A 26,731-nucleotide genomic window follows, 5' to 3' on the forward strand; every position below is an offset into this window, starting at 1 on the left:
AGTGGCCTTAAATCCTCTCCTGTGTCCCCAGCCACACTCGGAGCCAGAGGGCTTGGGGGGCCACGCCCACAGTGGGATCCCCTCCTTTCAACACGGACAGTGGGACTGCAGCGGGACTGCAGGGGGCGGCCGTCCCAAGCCTTGTCTGGGGCAGCAGGCACCTGGAGAGAGCTCGCCCGGCGCAGGAAACCCACCGCCACCCAGCCCAGGCTGCAGTGAGGCTGAAAGGGGATGCCCACTGGAAAGATTCAGTGACTCTGAAGAGCTCACTTGATTTTCTTAGAAGAAAGTTCTTTAAATAGTCACATCATGACACGCTTTTCAAGAAACACATTCAAAGTTAGATGACCATACACACACACACACACACACACAGAGGCTTCTTACTTTCTTATTTATACCCCATATCATTAAACAAAGCATTTCAAGAGACTGATTCCTGGGGACTGGATATACTGTGGGTAAGCCACCAATGCAAAGCCTGGAACAGGGGCATTTTCCTGGGCTTCTGACTCTAGTAGGTTAACCAGCTATTTATCGCTACCCATGTAAAGGAAAAAACCAGGAATCCCCTTGTTACTCCACTGAACAGTACCTCAAATACCTCCTAATAATTAGAGAAATTTTAGCAACAACTACTCTACTCCAGGCACCAAAAACACAACCATAAATTTAAATGGAGACTTCTAGCCACAACGTTATAAAACGCCAAGTACTGTTACAGGAGACACTCCTGTGCCCCTCAGACACCTTCAGATGCCAGCACTACTGCACCAACCTGAGGGCACACCTGAGCGGTGCCCCCTACCGGCGCCTGGGGCCAGCATGTCTCACATCCCACATCCCACACCGCAGCCCCGGCAGCCTCCCAGGGAGTGGGCCTGGTGTTCCCACACCGGCCTGGTCCCCGAGGCCGCACAGTCCCCCATACGCCATCTTACTCACTGGAACACACACTTCTTAGAAGGCAGGGCCTTGCATCCAGCGTCTTGGTAACAAGCACACTTTCCAAAGACACAGGGGAGTATGAGAAGACCATGGCTATTTTTTTTTCTACTTTTTACAAACTGTCGTCGCTCGCTCTGTCACGTGTCTACTGGAGATGTCCTGCCCCCACCCCCACCCACCGACACGAGCACCCCGGCCAGGACAGCTGGAAGGTTACCCTGAGGGGTCGTGGTCCTGCTCCGCCTGCACCATGTTCCTCAGGCTGGCATCAGCTAAGGCCTGGGTGAAGTGCGTGTATGGAGCCATGAAGCAGTAGTGGTACAAGCCCGGCCTCACACTGGAGGAGCCCAGACGCTGTGCTCGGCCCTGAGACTTGCTGGGGTTGGACGACAAGCCATCAAACTGGGAGGCCAAGTTGGTCCCAAAGAGAGTCTTCAACAGCTAGAGTGAGAGAGTTGAAGCCATCAGCATCTGACTGAACACAGCGTGAACAATACACAAAGCGTTTCCCAGGCAGAGTCTACCCAGCTGAAGCTAATGGGGCATGTCAGCCAAAATTCAGACAGAAATCCTTGCTGAGAATCACCATCAGCAGCACGTGACACCAGGTGGTGCCAGGCAAGGTAAGTAGTACAAAAGAACCTCAGAGCCTCAACTTCACTGTGGCTCTCAACGAGACCGAGCATTCCAAACAAAACCCTGGGGGGACACTGGCAAGAGTCCAGCTGCCCTTGCCAGTGGTGGGCCTCCCCTTCCTGAAGGGGACTGGGAAAGGGACCCCTCTGCCCGGTAACACAGTGAGCCAACACAGGACTGGGGGCCACCAACACACCCCCAGCACCAACTTCTCTGGGACATGTAGCATCACAGCCTCCTGCCCGGAGCTATGGCTCTCCAGGACAAGTCCTTTCCAGGAAAGGACTTTCTTACCTGCTGAACGCAAACAGTTGCCATCACTGGTTCCCGACTGAAGCAGGATTTCAGATACCCCAGGATCTCTTCAACGCACTGCAGAACAGGAAGTAGTGAGACACCAAAGTGAGCAACTCGCAGTGGCCTTCTCCAGCCTTGAGCCCCACACAGACAGCAGACACATGCGAGCATCCACGAAACTCGTAAGCGTCAGTCAAGGCCGGGGGAGCCTGCAGTCCATCACTGGGAACAAAGTCAGAGGAAACCACGGGCAGCAGCATTGTTGCCTGAGGCCTCTCTACCAGGCGTGACCATCACTTGCTGACTTGCTCGTCTGCTAGGGCACTAATTGTTCACCAGGTACTTCCTTCCCCTGTGCTCGGGGCAGGGATGCAGAGTATGGAGGAGTCAGGAGCCCTCCAGACGGGCAGCCAAACACACGGCCCAGGCCTCCTGTGATCTACTATGGAACGCCCCAGGGGTCTTAAAGGGATTTGCAAAAGTGACCAAAATGACTGCCTTCACATGACTGCTCGCAAACTACTTTTACCACCCTAAAACATGAGACCCAGGACACCCAGTGTCCTCTGGGGCATCGGGAAGGACAAGGACATGAGCTCTCAGGATGATGCCAGGCCAGGCACTTGGCACCAATGGCCCAACGCCTTGGTGCCTGCAGGGTCAGCAGCCGCTGCTTCTGTCAGCGGGGCTAGACTTCACAGCAGGCACACTGCCTCTCACTTCCCTTGAGAGGGACAGTTTCCAGTACTAAAAACAACAGACTTGCATTGGTTTCAAATGCAAGGACCATATATTTTTAATATTCTGATTTACTAAATTAAATTAGACTCTGAGCATTCCAGGTTGTATTCTGCAGGCTGAATTTGAGACACACTGCTTTCGGGTTTTACGAGCCCACAGCTGGTGTCTAATAAATGTTAACTGGAAGAATTACAGCTCGAGCCTCCAGATCACGAGGTGTCTAGCAAAGGACCAGGTCTCCTAACAAACATGCATGAAGGACTTGTGGCACCAAACCCTTCAAGAGGCGCGGGAAACTGGTGAGGAAGGAAGCCGTGGCGGCCTTGGAGACCCACGGAGCTCCAGGAGCACGTCCTAGCACAGGCACCAATGTGCTGTGGAATACATACTTGCACTTCTGGCAAAACAGGGCACTAGGCCCATTTATACCTGTCACCCAAACAACGAAAAGAAGAGTCAGACCCTGGTGCAGTTGCAGTGACAAGACACCAAAGGGCAGGGACTGGAGGAGAGTAACTAAGGGGCAGGGACAAACACTACACTGGCCCACTGCCCTGGGAGACAGTCCAGGTCAGGGCACAAGGAAGAGAGGCACAGTACAGCAGAGAGACCCCAAGTCCGGAGGAGCTGTGAGTCCAGGGAAGCTGAAGCAGCAGGGGTCTACAGGGCAGCCCGCCAGAGACAGCTGCCCGGGGTGGGCTCTAGAGATTCGGGGAGTCGGCAGGGCATCAGTCAACAGCGTGTGAGGGGAGCCCCACCCCACCTGGAGACCAGGGGAGAATCGGCAGGAAGGGTTACAGGGCAGTGTTTGGCACCACAAACGGCTAAGGATGGTTACTGTTCCCCCCAAACTAGGGAGAACAGGAACTCATGGGGCACCCTGCCTCTGTCATGGGAACAGTTAGCCCAAGACGGAGCATCACTCCAACCCAACTAACATCGCAAATGCAAGATCCAAGAGTAAACTTCCCACACAATTTAAACCTATCTCAAAATAAAGCTCAAAAAGATTTACAGGAGCACAGAAAGGCCCAGGACCCAACATTTCAGTGTGCCTGGCATCCAGTCAAAGATGACCAGACACGCAAAGAGGCAGCAATCTGTGATCCATAATGAGGAGTATAACCAGGCGATCAAAAATGACCTAGAATGGACAGGATTTTAGAATTAGCAGAGAATGACATCAGAATTCATCACAACGGTATATTCCATGTGCTCAAACACTTAAGTAGAGACACAGAAGATCCAAAAAGAGACCCAGGTCAGACTTAGAGACGAAACTACCATGTTGTGATGACAGAGTGCAAGCTGGGCTGACAGCCTGGACACTGCAGAGGATGAGATTCAAGGGCCTGAAGACAAGACCGGTGTGAGACCAGATAGAACATGAGAAAAACACCCAGAGGAGCCTCAGGGAGCCCCGTACAGGACACCCCAAGCACCCAAATATGCAGCTAACTAGAGTCCCCTTAGGAGGGAAGAAAAACCAGCGGGCAGGGCCAGAAAAGATATCTGAGGAAATAGTGGCCCCAAATTTCCCAAACTTTAAGAAAATATTAAGCCAGAGGTCTTAGTTCAACAAAATGAAGCACAAGAAACCTAAGGAAAGTTACCCTAAGGCACATTAAAATCAAATCACTCAAAACCAATGAAGTGTCCAGAAGCCAGAGAAAACAAAGGAACAATCCGGTGAGCCACAGGGAGTTACATGGGAGATGAGCATAAAGGACTGCCCCAAAACAACACCAACACCCAAATCACAGCACATTTCAAGGACATAAAAATGGAGTATGGAATAAACAAGGTCAAAAAAGAGGAAAAATCAGGAGAATTATTTGAATTATCATTATTATTAGAATTGAGATTATTTTTCATCCCCAGCGTTACTATTTAGGAAAACAGAAGAAAACAACTCTATTTTTAATTCTAAGTCTGTCTTTGCCGTCCCTTGCTATAATCAGATGAGCTTACAGAAATCTGAGGGAAAGCTGCTGGTATGTTTTGCAGGTGGCATCACTCCCCAAGCTGTGTGTGGGGCTCAGGCCCCCCGGAGCCAGAGACGGCACGTGTCCTTGCACGTCCCTTGTGTGCATGGCGGCGAGACTGCGTCTGGTTGGGGCACCCGCCACAAATCCACAAGCATCAGGTCGTGGGTCTACACCCTGATCTTGCCACCTGGGCCCCTGGACAGGCTTCCCACCAGCTGGGCGGCGTGTCTGGCCAGAGGGGGTCCCAGCCCTCCCCGTGTAGGGACTGGCCAAGGAGACTCCTCACACACAGGTGTCCACATGCAAAGAAAATCCTGGGGGGTTCCACCACGCTCTCTAATTGAGAAGACCAGGAAGGAAGACTGAGCATTTAAGCAGAAGAGGCTCCCAGAACACTGATGGGGTTCGGGGAAGCCAAAACCATGGCTGCAACAGGCCTTTGTCATCAACAGCAAAACAGATCAACGTGGAACAGCAGGCAAGGACGGGGAAGCAAACACTATCCATAAAGACAAAGGCAAGAAGCGGAAACGCGTGGTCACTCCCGCCCCAGATACAAGGATGTTGGGAGATGAAGTTACTACACACACCTCTAAAAAAGAAGAAATATAAGCATATCCCTGCTTTCAGGAATATCAGGACCCCTAATGCCAACCTTTACTAGACTGGGACTTCATTATTTACTTTCCCATCTGGGGATGAATGCATCAGGGGATAAATTCACTGGCTGCCACAGGAGAACTATTTCTGTGTATGTGGAAGTCATAATAAAAAGATAACAAGAGAAAAGGAACCATGCTCCTAGAAAATGAAAAAATACAAAAACAACAAACTACAAAGTCATCTGAATTCCAAGAAAAAGGAAAGTTTCAGTATTTTAAAAATCTCATATATATCATTCAAAGTTAGATATCTAACATTCTAACATTCAAAGTTAAACTGTACTGTATTTCCCATTTTGCCACAAGATATTATTGCACACAGACCACAGGCTACAAGATACCTGTCGGTAAGAGAGACGAAAAGCAATGGGTCGCCAGGACCAAGGACCCTATAGGAAAGAGCCCCATGCCTGCAGACGCGTAGCAGGTCTCCCCAGAAAGGCCGGATCAGGAACAGCTCTGACAAGTCTCACTCTGAGTGACAACCGAGCGTCAGTTGCAAGAGCACACTATCTAGCCATAGAAAACAAGTTCATGCACTAAACAGACATGAAAAAACCACAAGAGAGAACTGAAAAGAAACGGAATACCGTATGTAATCACAAAAAAGTAGGTGTCCTTATGAGCCAAGAGAAAGACTGAGAGAAATAAAAACAAACGAATTTCACCAGCATACCATACTTTGCTTGACAGACATGTTTAAAGGGGGAGCAACCCATCAGAAGAAGGTAAGACGCCCCCAGAGCTGGTAGGTGGATACACAGTCAAGGCCCTGGGGCGTGGACACTTGAGACGGGTGCTCACCACACAACTCCTGGAACTCTCATGTGTCCAAGCGCCTGCTTGTCAGACGATGGTGGGGCACACAGGGCTTGGGGCTGCGGGAAAGGAGCGTCTACCACTGTTCTGTGGCTTCCCACAGCCCAAAGGAGCCAGCCCTGCACCCTCACCACATCTGTTGTCACCCTTTCCATTTGCAAAGATCAAATAAGAACACAAAGGGACTGTCAGCACAGTTTAAACCCACTCATATTCTAGAATAAGCTGGGTCTAAGCTAATGCACAGAAAACAACTGAAGAGAGGAGAGAGGCAGAACACCTCCAGCCTGAGACTAAGACAAGCATCAGAGTCCAGGGCTACAACATGATGCAGGGGGTTGGGTTGGGGGGACACACGGAGAAGCGACTCAAGCCACTACTGCCTTCTGAACGTGCCTGACCACTGGCATTCCAGCTGCACAGGCCCTCATGTCGGTGGCTACAGTTCAACGACAAGAAACCAAACACCCACCTTCCCAATGTCCTGCAGCGTTGCCAGCTCCAGGATCTGAGAGAGAACATCCAAGGCAGAGCGCAGAAAGCCCCCAAACTTTTCAGTGCTGTTCTGAAGATCCAAGGTAACCTTGGGAAGGTGGAGGAAAAGAACACAGGATTACTTGCACCGTCCCGTCTGTCATGTGCAACAAAGACACGCGCCGTCCATGTGGTGCAAAGTGTCCTGCTGTGCAACCCTACACACATGCCATGCAGTCTATCTGTTTGCTGCCAGCACTGGGAAAATGCCTCGGAAAGGAAACGCCTCTTCCAGATAGCTGTATAAAACCGGCATCTTTCAGAAGCATCTTCCAGCTTACGTCGATGCTATTGAAAGAAAGAATTTCTGAGCTTCTATCCTGAGGGGAAAAAAATGTAAATGTCCATTATAACCAGTATCTGATAAGCACGAGACCAAAAAATAAAAAATACACAACTTGTTCTAAATACATTAGTATCCCTGAGGAATCATTACCAAATCCAGAAACCGCCTTTCAGCCTGGCTATGGCAAAATATTAAATTCATCTTAAGAAGGATTAAATTAGGATTCTAACGGGCCCAATTGAATTCAGTTATGCAACTCCCCTATTTAACAGCCTAAGAGAAGGGGTCAGCTCCAAAGACAAAACATGGAAGAACAAGGGCCAGGAGGGGAGAGATCAACTATGAAAATAAAACCAGCAAAAACACTGCAACAGAGAAAAGAATCTGCTCCATGAACTCAAATATAGCCCCTCATGATGAAAGAGAAAGCACTCCTGGGCCACGGGGGAGGGCGGCAGGTGAGACACACATGGAGGACAACCACTGGGCAGGCCCGAGTCCCGTGGCTGCTCTGTGTCACCAGGAGGGGCCTTTCCAACAGTCTGAGGAAGGACAAGTAGAGCCACATCCCACAGGGGCAGGACAGAAGGCACTCACCTCCAGCAGGCAGGGCAGGGCGAGGGGGCGAGGGGCATGCACACAGAAAGGCCAAGCTTGAAGAAGAACAGAGGTCACAGGTGAGAACCAGGCCACAGGACATGGAAGGCTGAGAACGGAGCCAGAATGGAGGGCCACAGACACGGCCACTCAGGAGGAGGAATGAAGGAAATGAAGAGACGCTGTGACGAATCTCACATGTGCCAGGCACTCCAAACACGCCAACGAGGTGGGCGTCCGAGATAATGGGGGGCCACGGTGCATGGGGTATAGCGTGAAGCCCAGGACATCCCAGAAGGGCAATGCACCTGATCTTAGCCAAAAGGCCGAGAAGCGATCCAGAGTGGAAATGATAAGGATGGAGTAGATGCCAGGAGCATCAACAGGGTCCCAGGACCTGAGACAGGAGTTGAAAACAGGCAGAAAAAACACCTTCTCTCTGCAGGATTTCCATCGTGTCCCCTGCCACTTGGGTGGGTGATAGGAGAAACGCAGACAAAAGAGAGCCTCTGAATCTGCTGCAAACACAGCTGAAGATTCGTACCTTTCAAAATCATCAATATTCTTCAGAAAAAAAGCCAGATGAGGTTTATATACGGTTTTCAAAAAAACGGAGAAATATTGATCAGTAACAAAAGATGATGACCATCTGGGGACATATTTATCAATATATAAAATCTATGTGAAATAATCTTCAAAAACTCTTTTTAAAATTCTTTAAACTTCATGTACATCTGAGGCACATACAAGAACGTTTCAATAAACAAAAAAGCGTCCCACACTCTGGACAGGTGTATTTCGCATCTCAATATTGGTTCTCTCTGAATTAATCTATAAATTTAACATGACTCCAGTGGAAATATTCTCAGGATCCTTTGGATCTAGATGAGCTTATTCTAGTGCACAAACACAAAAATAAAGGAACATCAAGAAAAGATTCTAAGGCAGACTAGGGGAACTGACTGCATCAAAGATGTGCTCCAGAACTACATAATGGGCACGCATGCTTCTAACAGAGGAACAGATGGACAGACTGATGTCACCAAACAGTAGATGAAATACAGACCCACGAGAATTCAGCATCTGGAAAAGGCTGTGTTTCAGATTAGTTAATGCAAGAGAAATGGCTCACTAGGGAAACAGTGCCAGGGGCAACTGAGCAGGTAGCTCACCGGTGAAAAGCCCTAAGAGAAACACGGGAGATTTTTCCTTCATTGTCTCAGCATGAGAAAGCCGAAACACACCTGTGCAGAAGAGTGGACAAGCAGACTGCTCTCCCTACAGACACCTGTCTGTAAGGTTGGCCCTCAGGGGCATCTGCACCCCTGGCCCGTCGGCAGGCCCTACACTGCTGGCGGGGTTCCCTGGGCCTGGACTATGGCAATGAAGCCCACGTTTTCGGCTGCACATCTGTATTCCTCTGAGCCCGTGGTTCTGCTTCGTGTCAGGCAGAGAAGCCTCCGTGGTCTGGGGACAAGTGTGGGGGAGAAAGAGCACAGCAAGCCTGCACCTGGATTCCTGCAGACCACGCCCGTGCGTCCTTCCCACACGGCGATAAAAAAAATCCCAGCTATGAGAATGTGTACACACCAAGGCCCGAGGCCTGCCAGCTCGTACTGGACTGTGGGGCAGCCCGGGACGCCCAGACACAGCACAACTAGACCCGGAGATCGCTGCTCCTATGCTTGTGTGATGAGAGCTACCATAATCAAAGCTGAAAGACAAACTGGAAGAAACTACTGATTTGCATGGACCTCCTTGTACACCCATCTCTGTACGTACACAAGCGATCAATCTTAAGAAAGACACCCATGATCGATTAGAAATTTATGTGCATATTTTCACAAAAGGAGCCGCACCTTATAGTTGGCGTGAGTCGCTTTCAGGACGTCGTGCAATTTGAGGTACGAAGGAAGGTGACAGAAACTCCCCAGCGATGAGGACTTATTTGCTGTAACAGGCCCTGGGGCATCAGATTGTCGAGAGGCTTTAAAACACACAAAATACACGTTGAGCTCAAAAGTACACACTTGCCAAGTTAAAGAGATTATTGGCAATAACAATTTTTTAAACGTATGATCACAGAATAAATTCAAATTCTTCCTCTTTTTAATTATTTAGAAGTAACAAGGAATTGACAGAAGCATAAACAGAGTCTGAGTATCTCCCCCAAAACAATGAGGTGAGATGAGAAAGAAGAGCAGCAGCATGCTACCATCTGGCACAGTGTGGCTACCTGGCTGCACATCAGAGGAGCCACAAGCTGGTGGCCTCTAGCCCCCACATGGCCCCTAGCACCTGCGGCTCCCAGTGGCACGGTGGGGCTGAGCCCGGCCAGGATGACCAGGAGCCCCGGATGCCAACAGCGTGCTTCCAGACTGGAGACGGCAAATAGACCATCACGCAACCCATAGTAAATATTAAAATGCCAAGCACTAAGTAAAACTGTTCTCAAAATTTAAAGATTAATTTTAAAGATTACTGACTCACAGCTCCCCCCCTTTAATCCACCGGAAGACGATCAATGACATACTACATTTGTCAAGTTCAGAAGCTTTCAAAGCTGGTAAAGCTTCCTGCACTGCCCCATCAGTCCTCAGAAAGGAGCACTTTTCGAAAGCCTTAACATCGTGTGTCTCATGGGAGGATCGCGATTGACCCCCAAGCACGGTGAGATGTGCCAACAGGTCTGGTGGGAGCACGACAGCACAGGTCAGTCGCCTCTCACCCTGCCTAGGCCTTCCCGTGCCCATTCACGGCCGGTCCAGAAGTCGCAGGGCCCCAAGCAAACCCCGGCCCTTTCCAGGGGTGGCAACCCCTCCACACATCTAAGTTTGTCGGGTTCCTCTCACTCAGATGATTGTTCCCCACGTTGGCACTTTAGGCTTTAATCTTCACATATCAGAACCAACTCTTTCATCCACTAGCTCTGTTCCTGGCTATCCATACATAACTCCCTGACTGAAATCGTAAATGAAGAGAAGCGGGGCAGGGAGGACGGCAGACAGGACGGCTTGCTGGGGGCCAGCGGCCCACAGACCACCACGGCCATGTGTCAGCCAGTGACAGAGAGTGACGCCAAGATGGGAATGTGGTCCACACACATTTAGGAATTACTATTTAACATCTGAAACCAAACCAGGGAAACTCCTTCTCTGGCTTCACTGCCGTGAACTTTATTTCCAAAAACTACCAAGCTATTAAATTAAGCTGGGCGTGAATGTGATCTCGCTGATATGCGGGCGCCCCAGCCCTCCCCGTTGTCATTTCATACCTGGACTGGCTTCACTGCTTTTCTTGGGGCTCAAGGGCACAGAGGCTGGCTCTCCGGGTTCTTTCTCCTTTCCCTTCCGTCGGATGGGACTCAGAGATGGAGGGTTTGTCAGAGATGGCAAGGCTGCCTATAATAAAAACAAGAGTCCATGAAGGGTGCCCAACCAACACGGAAACTGAAAGTCACACAAAGGCTTCCCATATCTTAAGCCCAACTACATGTGATCATTTTTTTCTGTGAGTCCTCATTCACAGAGTTCAGACACAGTCCACAGAGCACCTGCTGTAGCCCTCACAGCCATCACACTGGCAGGTATTGACCTAGAATCTTCTAACAGGTGCACTATGAGTGACCAAGGATGCAAGGCCCCTCAGAGAGCCAGGTGGGGCCCACTGCCCCCAGCAACAAGCAGCCAGGGCACTCTGCGGGAGCCAGGACGTGATAAATGTACGAAGCAACGCTGTAAACCCATTCTTCAAATGAGGAAATGGGCTCAGAGACGAAGTAACTTCTTGAACATTAAAGCTAACAAGCCACCCAGTTCAGGGTCCACAGACCCTGTACACAGGGCAGAGGACATGCTGTGGGGGTGCTGGCATGGGGGCATGGTGAGGACCCCAGGCAGGGACGTTCCCGGCGGGCCCCAGCTCTGCTCCTCTCTCCATGGTCTGAGAGAAGCGGATGGAATGGGACAAACGGCTGCCACAGGAGAGCGGACCGAAGGCAGCAGGGACAGACAGACCAGCCAGGACAGGGGCTGCTGCATCCGGAGCGCCTGCCAAGGGAGAGGAGACAGACGCAAGGGATCGCACAGTCCCTCCTGTGAAATGTCCGGGAGGAGCAGGTCTATAGAAACACCAAGCAGCTGGTGGCCACCTGGAGCTGGGGGGCATGGGAGGTTTGGGGGGGGGTGACACCTAAATGGCATAGTGTTCCTTCCCGGGCTCTCAATGGATTGTGGTGATGGCCACGTGACTGTGGGCACAGGAAAACCCACGCAATCCTATGCTTCGAACAGGTGAGCTGTGGGAAACAGGAACTGCGCTGCAACTCAGAGGATATGAAGAATGCCGTCTGAAGCAGGAGGAGGGAAAGAGAGGCGGCGGAATGTCCACCAGGCCGCCAAGTGGCACCAGAATGGGGAATCCCATGCACAGACGCGTGTACATGCTCAGCTATGTGTGATCTGCATGTGCATGCGTCCGTGTACACACCGGTGCGCACGTGCATAGGGTCTGCAGGACGTTTAGCAGGGAAAACTCAGGACTTGACAAGGAACAGTGAGGATCTAGGAGACCGCCATGCTCCCAGCTAACGGAGCACAAAGTGAGGGGAGTGCGGCGGGCAGGGGTGAGGCCAAGCAGTTCAGACTCATGTTCAAGATCTGCAGGCCATCCCAGCAGAGGCGTCACACATCTCTGCAGATGCACCACGACAGAGTGGGGGCCTCCGACGTGTGACCATCTGCACTGCCCGCCCGTACTGGAGCCATGGTCCACACGTGGTCACTTCCACATGATGACAAACAAAATTAGCAGCTCAGCACCTCAGCTATACTGGCCACATTTCAAGTGCTCACTCGCCACGTGTGGTTAGCAGCTGCCGCCCCGGCTGGCTGAGACACACCACGTTCCCATCGCTGCAGAGCCACATTGGAGGGCACCTGCCCAGGAGTATCGAGACAGAGGCCAACCTAGAACAGAGCCTAGAGGCTCTCTGTGGTGGGCAGAGAGATGAAACCAGGGTAGAGAAAAACTAGAGACAACCTAGAGGCCAGGAGGAGCACCCGTGTCAGGACCAGCGTGGCAGCTCCAAGGGTGTGGAGCAGCAGTTGAGACAGGACCCGAGAGGCACCCACAAGACTCAAAGACTGATCTTGGCAGGAAGCACAGCTCTGGAGAATGGTGGCCGGAAGCCGACCTGCCGGGTTTAAGAATCGGGGGCCGGAGCTGCTGATTGTGTCCAGGCTGGTGCTGGGGCAGCAGGAGGCACTAAGGTGTTAAGTAGGGAGACACGCCTCTTTAGAAAAGTCTGTAGTGATGGGGAGACCAAATGGCCACTAAGGGAGAACGTGATGTTCATATAGGTTTTTCATGGTGGAAGTAACTTCAGATGGAAAATACGGGAGAGCAAAGTATCGGGTCTGATTATTAGTGAACTCATCTATCTGAAGTTCACTGTGCAAACAGTTTGCCATTTGTTCTGAAGTTCATTCTGTGGAACTGTGCTTCTCAGAGAAGCAGAACGGTCTGCGGACGTCCCAGGACATGGTAACGTCAATTCTGAGCTTTCTCAGCCACTGCTGAAAGCCTATAGACGCAGCTAGTTCTTTCCCTCTTAGAGGCAACAGTAAATAAGGATGGTACCAAAAGAGCTACAAATTGGAGGACACATTTTGGTGTTAAATTTACTGTCACCCTGGGAGCAATTTTGTTCATTTAGAGCAAAAGAGAGTAAGGAAGAGGTAGACGAGTGAGCAAAGGCAGGTCTGGCGCCCACGGGGTCACCAAGGATGCACTGACGCAACTGCCCAGCCTGCAGTTACCTTTATTGCTGGTCCGGGAGCCACATCGTCCAAGACGTGAGCACAGATATTAATCACCTTCAGCAGGTGCGAGAAGAGCTGTTCCACCATGGGCACCAGGGTCCGGTCACCCAGAGCTGGCCAGACCTCTTCCTGCTTGGCGGCTGCTGCACTGGCCTCTTCTTCGGAGGTCCACGAACTTCTCAGAGATTTGGGAGCACTGGCTGTGATACGATAGAAGGAGGGGGAGAGAAATCACCAGGGAAGCTGAGTCACTAAGACCCACCCCCTTTGAGTTTGCTGGACAGCTACACTGTGTGGTCACCTGCTCCCTCCAACTGCAAATACTTGCATGAATGTCACCCCCAGATGCATATCCACCCCGGATGTGCCAATCACCCCAGGCCCTCCGGACCTTCACAGCCAAAGTTCCACTGGTGGCCACAGCCTGCTGCTCCTGCCCTTCAGAATCTTCCCCTCCCAGCCCACAGCTGGGATCTCGTTGAGACTCTCTCTCTCGCCTCGACCGTGCCATGAACCTTCCAAGTGGGTTTCCCTACCTTGTCCTCCAAGCCACACTCAGGCCCGAGGAGGGACCCTGCCCTGGGCTAGGCTGTGAGGCAATTCTGTGACCTCCCACAGCAAACACACAGTCCTCCGTAATGAAGCAGCACCCCACACCCACCAAGTTCAGGGCCCTCCTTCCTCATGGGCCACACTCTCCATCCTGGCCCTCACCTGACATCCCAGACGACTCACAGTCCTCAGATGTCACACAACTTTTCATGTCTCCATGCCTTCGAATAGGCTATGCCCTCCACCTGGGGTGCCCTTTCCTGCCAGCCCCTAAGACCTGCCTTCTGTGCTGGGCACCCACAAGAGAGTGGCTATGGCCTCCTGGTGCTGCCCTGGACTACGTGTTTCCCCACTGACCCACAGCTGACTGGAGAACAGCCCACACAGCATGCTATCTTATAGCCGTGGTGCCTGGCACATGGGGCCTGCTGAAATGGAATTAGAAATAAGTTCACCTGTAGCCAACTAAGGGTCTGCAAAGGGAAAGGCTTCTTCAAACTACTCAGTCAGAATAGCTGCCCATAGCACACACCAGTTGGTCACGTTGGATGCTCCAACTAGAGGATCAAACCATCGCTGGAGTAATTTCCCTCCGTGTGTTCATCACCCCACCGCCAGAAGGAACCCGAAAGCTCTAGACCACAAGTCCCTGTTTCAGCTCAGTACCAGTACCTGCAAGCAAGTTTCCGGCTAAAATCAAAGCATCCTGATGGGCTGAGAGATCCAGGGGGAACCATGCTGACGAGAGCAAGGTGAGGATCATCGTGGCCATGCCAACAGTACAGCTCTTTCTTGACTCATCGGAGGCGCTCAGTGGGGGCACCCTGGAAGCAGATGTGTGCCAGATCAAACGACAAAAATTTTAAATCAAACAGTCCTGCCTTCTTGAATGAACCAGGAAGAAGGCATGTCACTGTACGTTTTGTACTAGCTCATAAAGTGACTTCACTATTGTTAACTAACATTCTGTCAGTAAAACACAGCTCCATGAAAACCACTGACAAAGGAAACCAGGAAGCAGATCTGATTAAAACCACTGAAACTGTTTTTTATAACTTTTTCGCTTTCTCTGGATTTTGACTTAGCATATTGTACTCCGATGCCAAAGTTGCTCAGAGTCAGATCAGGTGCTGGAGCTTTGACTGGAAACTGTAGTCGCTCAGTAACCACCCGTGGACAAAGGGAAGCAAGCACTCCGGACCAGCAATCCAGCCGCTCCATGCAAATGTTAGCCGACCACACGCTGACACATGCAAGACGTCTGCAGATGCTTCCAAACATGATGGTAAGTCACCAAAATGCTTCTCAGAAATCAGTACACATAATAAAAGCATACTCCTCAGTACTGTAAGAGATTCGAAATTATTTCACAAATGCTATTAGGGCCATCTACTGGAAGAAAGTCATTTTTAAATAAAAACTGCTCAGATGAGCCTGACAATTCCTATAGTCCATCAGGATTTTGTACAACGGGACACGTCTGATTTCAAACAAAGAATGTTCCTAAGTTTCTAGTACGTAGTGTAGACATTTGGAGAGAATCAAACCAATCAGAAACATCTTGCCTGGGGCGCCTGGGTGGCTCAGTAGGTTAAAGCCTCTGCCTTCAGCTCAGGTCATGATCCCTGGGTCCTGGGATAGAGGCCCGCCTCAGGCTCTCTGCTCAGCAGGGAGCCTGCCTCCCCCTCTCTCTCTGCCTGCCTCTCTGCCTACCTGTGATCTCTGTCAAATAAATAAATAAAATCTTTAAAGAAAAAAAAAAAAAAAAGGAAACATCTCGCCAGCATATGTGAATTCTCCAAAATGAACCTACAAATGACACCCTGAAACCCTCCCAGGCACTGAAGAGTGAGCATCTGACACCCATGAGAATCCCAGCAAATCTAGACTTCCTGAGAGCTTTATCCCTGGTTTCCCATACAGCTAACAGGGCAAAATCAAGGATTCCACTGGGTGCTTTTTTCCAAAAGGTCACACTGATAAAAGATTTAAGAAAGAAAACAGGGGATTCCAACCATAACGTCTGTATCACCTGAGTATAGATAACAATATGCTGAGAAAAATACATACCCACAATGCCAACCTAAACTCCAAATGCAGACGGGAAAGGCTGTTGAAAGGAGACACAGAGCTTCGCAGCACCCAAACTAAAGGAGAAAAGGACAATAACATCACACCCATGCACACAAAGCATTTATTAAATTGAACGTTTCACCCTTTATAAAAAGTATAATAAACACATAAATGAGGTCTGTGTCTGACAATATCTGTCCTACCCTGGTACCAATTCATCCTTCCAAGACAGAGTGCGACAGGCAGAACACAGGCTCTAAGGAGGGCCCATCGTGTGCCATGAAGACAGGCCCGCAGCGGGCACAGCCCTTCTGCTCAAAATGGCAATGGTCCGGCATCCCCTCCCTACCTGAGCGACCTTCCTCCCCGCCCCTGCTCTGCTCCCACACCAGCTTACTGACATCCATCTCCTGACCTGACTGCAAGGACCACAAGGGCAGAGACCCTCATGTGTTTACATCCCAAGCCTAAAACAGTGCCCACCACGTGAAGCCACAATAGATACAGTAAGTGAAGTTTATGATATTTTAAACAAATCAAAGGAAGACCAAACCAGAGAGGCCAAATAATATTTAGGTTTAAAAGGCACTTAGGAGGATAGCCTAATCCTAATTGTTGGCATTTTCTACAACAGGCAAGCATTTCTTCGATCACATAAAACAACAAGGTTTAACCTAGTGATCCGCAAATTAACACTACTTTGTACAACAGTCTCTATTTCTGACTATGAAAGTTACCCTTGTTCATTTTAGAAAATTTGTAAATATCTCAAAAATATAAAGAAGGAAACAAAGATCACAATCGGAAAACTGGCCATTTTTAGCCAGTCACTCTCTTGAGTATGTGAGGAGGGTACATGGGTGGCTAGGACTTCCGCACAGAGATGGGATTACACACAGGCACACTCCGACCCCACCGCCCTGTAGCACTACACCATCCCTGAAGCCCATGTCATCTACTACGTAATAAATATGCTACCATACACAGAGTCTCATCAGAATCAGAACTTAATCATCATGCATTCCTGGACATCACGGTCCTTTTCCAACATCAGCGTCACAGGAAATGACACAGGTGAGTACGTTATACAAACACCTTTACTGGTATTTCTGATTTCTTCCCCTCAGGGCCCATCACACATCACGGACTCAGTTACAGAGGAGGCATTCTGAACTTCTGAAGCATTACCAACTCCGATCATGGCAGTTTTTATTCTCACGTTTATGTCCTCCTGTACTGGCTGAGTTTTTTTTTTACAAAGAGCACTATTACTTTAATAACCAGGAAAAAAAATAGTGTACTTCTCCATTAGAATACACCAAGATTCCGTTCCCAGAAGCACCAGTTCTTAGCGAGCCCCACAAATGCGAGCTCTCACATAGCAGCTCACCGCGAAGAACCAACTGCCCGACCACCCAGGGTCAACTTCGCCAAGGCCACCCAATGAGACTTACGGTGAGTGCGCGCGTGGTGGACGTGACCAGTTCGCGGGAAACGGCCGCGATGACTCTGGAGAGGTTGTTTTCCACCGTGACGTCTGTCATGGTTGGCAGTAAGTTATAGCCTCTGTATATTCTAGCGAGAAAAACATGGAGACTTAAAATCTACTATTGAAGCTTATGATACTTCCAAAATTCAAAGGGCATTTCTAAGTTTGAGATTAAGACCTATGAGGCATCCTAGCAGTCTTGACTTTGATGTGAAAGACAGTCAGGAAGTGAACCTGGGCACTACAGTGGTCACAGGAAGTCCCCTCCAGGCCCTGGCCCACCCTGAACACCCACGTCCTGGCGCCGCCTTGCGCCCCCTTGCGCCCCCCAGCGCTCCCCCACCACAGCCTCGCAGCCACCTCTCCACGCGACCAAAGTACTCATTTATCAAACTTTAAGTCAAAAAATTCCTTGAAGCTGGTCCTGATTCCCTGAAAGATGAAAGTGCCCTTCCCAACATCACCCTCACGGCACACCCCAATGCCAGCCACTTGCTGAGGTCCTGCATGGACTCTGAGTCCCTGGCCCTGGTTACCAGCGGTGCCCAAGCAGAACTAGTGCTGGAATCACTTCTGAATCTCCAGGTATCCTCAGAACCCAACAACAAAACTCAGAAGACTTCTTTTCTTCCCACATCAATTCTCAGACAGCGGGCGGCTAAGGTGCCAAGGGCGCCGCACGGCTGGCCACGGAGCTTTCTATGCAAGAACCAGGGCAACACGGCCCAAGGCCAGAGGCCAGCCTGCGTGTAAACTGGAGAGACTTTCAAAGTTGGAGCAAGGAACCAATTCTAACACGATGCTAGACTCATCTCTGCTGGCATTTCCTGAGATGATGCTCAGCAAGAGCGACTTACCCTAAGCTTGTCCCATTCCGGGTGAGATCCTCTCAGACTGCTTTTGCGATCTTAAAGGAATATTTAGCCCGAATCTTCTCAGAGAGAAGAAAAGACCGCTTCTTAGGTTTACATAAAGGGAATTCTCTAAGAAAATTTTTTCCGTGTGTTTTTTAAAAGCAACCTTTACGTGAGAAGAGATGACAGCTATTGAGGGAAGAACTTCCACATCTGACTGGCTGAGCTCCAAATCCGTAACAAAAGCAATCAAGAAAACATCTCAGACCTGATGTCCAGCTTTTAAAAAAAATTCCTACTAATAGAAAGGAGAGCTACAAGTAAAACTCATTTTTAAAATAACGTTTAAAACACAAGGAGTTAAACCTGCATGACAGTCTTTTACGATCACTTCTGCAGCTTCTTTGCAAACTAAGATCCATAAGACTGACTGGTTCATTAAAGCATTTCTGGGCCAACGACTGCACAGTGTGTACGCCGGTCCAAGAGCTGAAGAGAGCGGGCTGTGTGCGCCCATGGCAGTGGCCACTAAAAGCATCTCCCAGCCAACGTGAACAGCAGTAACTGCAGAGATCCACGCTAGTGGACAGTTCTAAATAACAAGGCCCAGGCCCATGAAAGTTGAGGAGATGACAATCTCACCATACTCTTCACCGGCAACACAAATGAAGCGAAAAAGTTACCGGACAGGTTTCTAGAAAAGACACAGTCTAAGTGTCACACACAAAAATACACTTTGAGAACTCGTCTGGTAGTGAGTGGACTGGAAGATTCGTGAAGTCTTGCTGTGACTGTGCCAGAGCTTCCTAAATGAAGACAGGCGGCAAATCCCAGAAAGGACGGACACCCTACCGAAGGGGACCACCTATGCAAATGCCCTCACCTGACTCTTCTTCTCTGGAAAGCACGATGCATCAGGAAAGCCCCCCATGACACCCCCGCACGCAGCGCGCGTACCTGGTGATGGTGCTGACGGAGAAGTGAGACGGAGGCTGCGTCTCGTGCATGAGGAGCTTCAGGTAAACACTGCTTTGATCTCTCGCCACAGCCACGACGGGGTCGGCTTGTCCTTGGTCACATTTATAGAACAGCTTCGGGACGAGCCTGACACAGAAGTGGAGTGCATTCACTGACGGGGTCTGAGCCACACCTGCGCTGCACCACCCTCCTGTGTCAAGGTGGGGAGGCCTGAAATGCGGTCCAGCCACAGAACAGCAGCTTCTGCCTTGGGGGGGGGGGGTCCCCCGGCCCAGTGGAGGGGGCTGCCAGTCCCAGGACCAACCGCCCTCGCACCAGTCACGCCACCCCTGCCATAACCAGGAGCCGCACTTCCTTTCTGCCTGCCGTAACTTTAGCAGCTTTCTCTACGTACAATAAAAGGCTCGGATTTCAAGTTCTCCTTCTGGTCCTCTTGAGCAAGATGAACAGGTACGTGACTCCCCCATCCACTGAGAGTACCAAGCACAGAGCAGATCTGAACACCAGTGGCCAGCCCCTACTCGTTTTTGCAATTCTGCCTGCAAATCCGTCCCACACACTCCCAGATGGCAAAGCTCCAGCAGAAGCCCCTCACAAATCTAAACTCCACTCAAAAGCAGAATACAGGGGCACCTGGGGGGCTCAGTCATTGGGCATCTGCCTTTGGCTCAGGTCATGATCTCAGGGTCCTGGGATCGAGCCCCGTATTAGGCTCCCTGTTGAGCAGGAAGCTTGCTTCTCCCTCTGCCGCTCCCCCTGCTTGTGTTCCCTCTCCCGCTGCGTCTCTCAAATGAACATATAGTATCTTTAAAAAAAATTTTTTTTAAATGCAGAACAGGCAACATTTCCTAAGAGAACAGAAGGGCCCATTTCTGCAATCAGCAGTGTGTGTTCTGCAGGAGTGTGCTCATATGCTTTCGGACGGGGCTTATAACTCGTAGAAACAATCAACTACCTACTCACATTGGTCTGCAAACCCCAGTATCTTTAATTAAAATCTCTCTTCTGTGGGGTCCTGGTCATAAGCACAACATCTTTCTAAGGTAAAATAAATGGCTATCATTTGCAGAAAGAGGGAAAGGTCCAAAATCGTTGTAGGCAAGTCATACTAATCCAGTTAAGTGCAAGAAAAAGTACACCTCACAAGTAATCAAAGAAATACGCAAACGACAACACTGAAAACAGAAAAGATACACATCAAAATGAAACCCTGGTTTTCAGTCATTTGATCACAGAGATTTTGATTTCCTATTTTATATTTTCCCTAAACTTTGTTAAGTAAACATGTATTACTTCAAAAAGATAAGGTATTTTTCAGGACACCTGGGTGGCTCAGTCAGTTAAGCATCTGTCTGCCTTCGGCTCAGGTCATGATCCCAGGGTCCTGGGATCAATTCCCACATTGAGCTCCCTGCTCGGTGAGCCTGCTTCTCCCTCTCCCTCTGCCTGCTGCTCCCCCTGCTGTACTCTCTCTATCAAATAAATAAATAAAATCTTACAAAAAAAAAAAAAAAAAACAATTTCTGCTTCAACAATTGATACATACTTAACTTTTTTTTTTTAATCTTTTTTTGGTGAGAAGAATCAGGCACAATCATATTCTGGTCACTAAGAGACCACTATGTTTCTGGAGAGCAATTTCACAGGAAGAACCAAAACCCAGAAAAAAAATCCACTTCTAGGGGCACCTGGGTGGCTCAGTCGGTTAAAGTGGCTACCTTCAGCTCAGGTCATGATCTCAGGGGCCTGGGATCAAGCCCCACGTGGGATTCCCTGCTCACAGGAGAACCTGCTTCTCCCTCTTCCTCTGCCTTCTGCTCTGCCTACTGTACCCTCTCACTCTGTCAAATAAATAAATAGAATCTTTAAAAAAAAAACAAAAACCCACTCTAGGTACCGACCCAAAAGAAATGAGAACATGTGTCCACACAATGTCTTGTGGGCAGATGTTCAGCCAGTACAATCCACAGTAGCCACAAGAGTGGAAGTAATATCAGCCATGTGGTGACGGGGTCATGGAAATGTTCTAAAATTGGGATTGTGGTGATGGTTACACAAATCTCTATGTTTACTACAAATCACTAAATCGTACACTTAAAATGGGTGAGTGTGAAGGGACACAAAATCATACTTCAGTAAAGCTATGAAAAATTGAAAACAAAACAAAACAAAAAAAACCCACAACACCAGAAAGCTTGGCCTAGTAACTAAACTTCCAGGAATTCTCAGAAAAAAATGTATATATCAGCATTTGTGTATAACAATATTCACAAGCATTATTCATTATGTAAGTCAAAGAAAACTTACTGTCCAACCAAATAATATTTACATAAAAGTTTATCACAACTACAGAATAAGACATTGGCCACTCACTATACATTTCTTTTTCTGAAACAGTATGCGTGGCCTTCACCAATCTCACTCTGTAGGACACGTCATGTACTTCAGTGCAAACATACAAACATATCTGAATACGGGGGGCGGCTCCAGATATCACTGGCAGAGTCAGGTGTTTTTTTTTTGTTTTTTTTTTTTTAGAAGAGTCTGATAGCAGGAAGATGCGATAACATAGTACATGAAAATGATCGGATCACTGAATTGCACGTACGCTTGGTCCCAATTTTGTAGAATAGACTCATGCACAGGCTATACTCAACACATTCACAGTGATTGTCTCCAGAGGCAGAACCAAAGGAGATTTCTATGTTCTTCTTTGTGCTCTTCTCTACATTCCAAACATCTCACAATGAAAAGCGCATCACTTTTGGAGGCTAGCCCTGTTTTCACCCTCACTTTAGACTCCTGGTCTTTTCTGATGCTTTCAGAGGAGCTGAAAGTGAGCGTCCAGCATCCGGGAATGCTGACCTACTCTCAGATAACCGAGCTCCCCTCCTCCTACCACTTTGCACTTCCACCAGGAAAGTGAGCAAAGAGAGAAAATGGGTGGTAGATACCTTATCAAGGCCGCTGCGGCAACATGCCGCACCCTGGGGTCCTCGTCCCCGAGCAGATAGATGACCACATCATGGAGCACTCGTTCTTGCAGTTTTAAAAGCTTCAGAGAGAAGGAAACAGAAACAGATATGACATCTGTCTTTAAGCCCATTTCACGTAAGATACTTTGGAAGGACCATGAGGGAGCGCTCACGACCACTAGTCTTAAATTCACACACACAAGCATGACTGTCACAACCTGAATCGCAGGGTCAGTCTAGAACAGAGCACGCTCAGAGGAGACCCACACCCCTGGGAAGGCACCCCTGGAAGCTATGACGTGGCCTCACAAAAATGAACTGCTTACCCCTGTATAATGATGGGTCCCTCTGTGCAGGTTTTCTGCTTTTGCCTCCAAAAAGCTTACCAACCTAACAAAAGAACATTTTTAACATGAAACAATTTAGTGACTCCATGGACACCCACTGTCGGCCGGCACAACCCTGACACACAGGACACAGAGGGCGGCTCTGAAGGGGGCTGGTCCTGCCACCCAGAACACCAGAGAGGGAGCACGTCCTCAGACCCATGGAAGGACCAAGGTTTTTAAGTAAGTGGACTTCATATTCCTCTCCTCATTTCAGACTTAGTGAACTGTTTTCTTCAAAATAAATACTAATAATCTCGTACTGTGAGAGACTCCAAGGGGCCTCAGAGTGAGCTCAGCCACCAGGGGAGGGGCCTGCCAACTCCGGGGAGGGACTGCACGGCCTCGGGCAGGTTCCTTGCCCCTGGCCCAGGGTCCCTCCCAGCAGCCAGAGCTGAGAGCAACCCCTCATTCAGAGAGACATGCTGAGAGAGGAAGAAACTACCTCTAGTAGGCTCAGGGGCACTAGCCTTGAGCCTGGCACACAGCAAGCACATTGTAACAGCTGCGTGGAAAACACCCAAACGCCTGGATAATAGAAGAAATTTCCCCTCCCGAAAGACAACATCTTAAGCCAAACTTGTTCTTAGAAGATGCAAAAGGCATCACGTTATTTTTTAATTGCAACAAAGTACAGATGAGCTGTGTGACCTAAGTTCGGTATAATGAGGACGTTCCTTTTGTCCACACAAGCAAGAATGATGGCAGTCTGAGCTCTCCTGTGCCCTCCATCCAGGCTGCTCAGGTGACTGAGACCACCAGGAAGACCTAATCCTCCACCTGTATTGTAAAACCCCAAGCACAAAGCAAGCTGAGGAAGAAAGCAGCATCAGCTCTCCACACCACCCAGACTCCCAACCCACAGGTGACGACAACGACCATCACAAATGAGCACCTGAAGCAATGACCCAGGCCTCCCAGTTCCTGGCCCGAACTCCTGAGCAGCTTTGGTTTACGGACCTAAGGAACCTGATTCATCACTCACCTGAAGTCAATCTCTGCAAGAGTCTCCAGAAGCTCCGTCCTCACCAGCCAGTAGGAGCTGTCCCTCAGGGTCAGCAAGTCGGTGACCAGTTGCAGCCCCAGTTCGCTGTGGCTGCTGCTGCACAGACTCGTGACACAGTGCTGGAAGTCAAGGTCGCCACGTGATGGGGTCAGGCTCAGCGCCGCCACTGACTCCTGATGGTTCCGACAGCATGCGCATGCCGCCGCGTTCCCATTTCCTCCTCCTCTCACCGTGGCAGGGACGCTGAACTTTCCCCACGTCCCTCAGCAATGTCCTTAACTCCAGTTTAGCAATAAACATGTCCCTTCCCCATCACCGTATGTCCTCCTTCCTCCCACTGCTGTCTTGGTCAAGGCCTCTACTCCCAGACACCGATTTCATGACCACAGAGCAGGGGTAAACCTGTTCTAAAACAAACCTCAGACCCGGGGCCAATGGGGGAGCCGGGCCCTTTGCTATGCAGCCGTGTACTCCACGGCCCCCCAGCCGCGGCACAGCCCCCCTGGCTGCGCCCTCCCCACCCCTCAGGGCACACGGCGGACATGAGTGGACTCAAGGTCGGAGACCTGCTGTGCTCCCGCAGACAAAGAGCAACTGAAACCTGACAATCATCTGGAATTAAGGAACAGTTCCTGCCATGACATTCTGAAAAGGGAAGGTATCCTATTCATGTGACAACTGTCGGGGTTTTCCTTTGATCTTTACTAGTTAACTGTTAGTGTTGGTGACTGGCCAGCTGTGGTTCACAGACCAGCTGATCTAAAAAGGTCCAGCACGCCGCTGTGTCCAGACCGGGGGTGCTGCAGGGACACGGCACAGAGCTCAATGAACAACCTCGCAGCCCCCCGGCCCCCAACTCAGCACCCTGAGTGGTGGTGGGGTTTTTAATTCAACATGGTTTTACCCTCCATGTTGGCCAAGAGTATGTCTAAATAGACCCTTTATGAAAAGAAACATTTCAAACAAACACTCAGAGTACTGAAACTCCTGCAACACCCTAGGAAACAAACCTGACTGGTGACACCTGCTTTCTGCAGTGGCATGGCGGACACACACACACGGCTGCTACTGTTTACAGCTTTGCAACGTCTATGACTGTTTAGTATTAAGCCCGATTTTAGTTATAACAGTGACAAAATCTCTGCTAATCAAAGAATTGACTTCCACAAAAGATGATGCTTACCCTCACAGCTGTACAAGCCAACTTGCAAGTCACAGAAGATTCATCCTTCAAAGTTTTCTGCAGCAAAGGAATGCAGTCCACCAGAGAAAACGTATTTCCTGACCAGAAGAGCAAACAGCAAGCACTTTACATAAACTTGAACTTGGGAATTCTACCTAGAAAATGCACTGAAAACTCCACCATTACCTGTCAAGGCTCTGACTGTGCCCATCCAGTCCCCCACTTGGAAGCGGGACCTGCTAAGGATGGAGGAGATGAGGGTCCCACAGAGAACGGCCGTGGCTCCTCTGACCTGGGGGTCTCCGTGATCAATGTAGTTCAGGATGTCTGACACGTACTGCTCCTCTGTAGAGATAAATTGCCCAGCCACTGTACAAGCCCCTACCATCAACTTTCTAACTCAGAACAAAAGCTTCATTCTCAGGAAAGAGGGAAAAAAGAAAGGTGGGGGGGGCAATCCAAATCTAAAAGAGACTTGAATAGCCATGAGCAGTAAAAAAATACAGTGAGGTTTAAGGATTCTAGATTCATCACAGGTCTGCTATCACTTCATCACAACAGATGTTCTGGACTATAATTCCAGGTTGCCAACCAATAATAAAATTCCAAGATTTCACTTCCAAAAAAAAAAAAAGAGAGAGATTAGAGAAATTCAAACTAGTCCACACTTACCTAATATGAATTCAAAAGCACAAGTGTGTCCCCTCGCCCAAGGAAAGGGGGAGAAAGCGGAAGGATAATTTTAGAAGTGTGGCTCCTCCCCCATCTACTCCACCATGAGAGTGGGTCCCAGAGCGTGTGCTACAGGAGCTGGATCTGCGGCTGCTCTGCTCGTCTCGGCTGCCACTTGTCTCTGAGTGTGAACATCTGGCCTGGCTGAGTGTGACCCAAAGCAATTTTGATTATACACGATTTGTGCTTTTGGTAAAAATCCAGTATGTATATAAAGTGGCTCTTATGGTCCCACTTATCTACTGTCTCGTCACGTGTGTTTAAATGAAACATTGCATCGACAGGGAGTCCAAAAAGCATTACTATTTATGTGTTTTATATGGAGCTACAACACAGTTCAAAAATACCACAAATCAGCTCAGAATACGTATTACTCTAAACCACAACAGCCAAGATGGTCTGAAGTAGTTTCCAAAGTACCAACTAAACATGAGGGACAAGCCGTGAACTTGTAACATACCAGGGTGCTCCATGGTGTCAAGAGGCACTTTATAAAGTTTGCTGAAGAAGGACTCGGGATGAAGGGCCACAGCAGCTCCCACACAGCTGAGTGCCAGTGCCTTCACGCTGACCCTCACGTCCCTATCCGGAACCAACACTGCAAGGAAACCACTGAGATCACCTTCCAAGCAGCCAACATTTAGTTTCCACAGAAATAAAACTAGACCCAGTAACCTTGCTCCCCCAGCATCCCCTCCCTTCTCCCATCAGTCAGTGAAAGCCACCGTTAGGCCCAGACTCTACTCCCTCCCTCTGCTACAGCAATGAGGTGCAAATCAGCCACTGAGGTGACCTTGAGACGTCAGTATTTCCTTCAGCTCTATACCTGCCTTTCTATACTTACCATTTTTCTCCCCGGTCAGCAAAAATGAAGCAGACAGAAGGCGGACACAATGGACAAGAGGAACAGAATCATCATCGGTAGACTGCCCTATGTCACCTTTGATCCGGCAAGGCTACAACACAGAAAGCAACACTTGTTGGTCTTAGGATCAAGGAACCAGCACATTCGCTCACTAGTGTGTTCAACAAACAGGTCCAGAGCACCAATTATGCCAGGTGCTGGGGACACAGAAATGCCCATCTTTGTCCTCACAGACCACGGTGGAGCCCAATCAGAGTGGTCAGAGGCAGCTGAGCCACAGGGTCACATGGGCAGTGGCAGCGATGAGC

General features: G+C 49.5%; 1 protein-coding gene across 5 annotated transcripts in view; it reads right to left on the reverse strand.

Annotated features, from left to right (window-relative positions):
• Positions 1–26,731, reverse strand: part of HTT (huntingtin) — a 134,842-nt gene that overhangs the window by 57,288 nt on the left and 50,823 nt on the right. For all 5 annotated transcript variants that reach the window (XM_032855925.1, XM_032855922.1, XM_032855917.1 and 2 more), the window contains 17 exons: positions 26,403–26,514; positions 26,019–26,156; positions 25,013–25,171; positions 24,827–24,924; positions 23,623–23,762; positions 22,578–22,641; positions 22,231–22,331; positions 19,256–19,402; positions 17,410–17,530; positions 15,953–16,029; positions 14,555–14,706; positions 13,328–13,530; positions 10,783–10,909; positions 9,368–9,495; positions 6,564–6,674; positions 1,879–1,956; positions 1,166–1,389 (listed from right to left, as the gene is read on the reverse strand). In XM_032855925.1, the coding sequence (XP_032711816.1) occupies positions 1,166–1,389; positions 1,879–1,956; positions 6,564–6,674; positions 9,368–9,495; positions 10,783–10,909; positions 13,328–13,530; positions 14,555–14,706; positions 15,953–16,029; positions 17,410–17,530; positions 19,256–19,402; positions 22,231–22,331; positions 22,578–22,641; positions 23,623–23,762; positions 24,827–24,924; positions 25,013–25,171; positions 26,019–26,156; positions 26,403–26,514 (2,180 nt within the window). The remainder of the gene's footprint in view (positions 1–1,165; positions 1,390–1,878; positions 1,957–6,563; positions 6,675–9,367; positions 9,496–10,782; positions 10,910–13,327; positions 13,531–14,554; positions 14,707–15,952; positions 16,030–17,409; positions 17,531–19,255; positions 19,403–22,230; positions 22,332–22,577; positions 22,642–23,622; positions 23,763–24,826; positions 24,925–25,012; positions 25,172–26,018; positions 26,157–26,402; positions 26,515–26,731) is intronic.

This window comes from Lontra canadensis, unplaced genomic scaffold, assembly GCF_010015895.1.
Source record: "Lontra canadensis isolate GAN:19392208 unplaced genomic scaffold, GSC_riverotter_1.0 scaffold1, whole genome shotgun sequence".
Lineage (NCBI taxonomy): Eukaryota > Metazoa > Chordata > Mammalia > Carnivora > Mustelidae > Lontra > Lontra canadensis.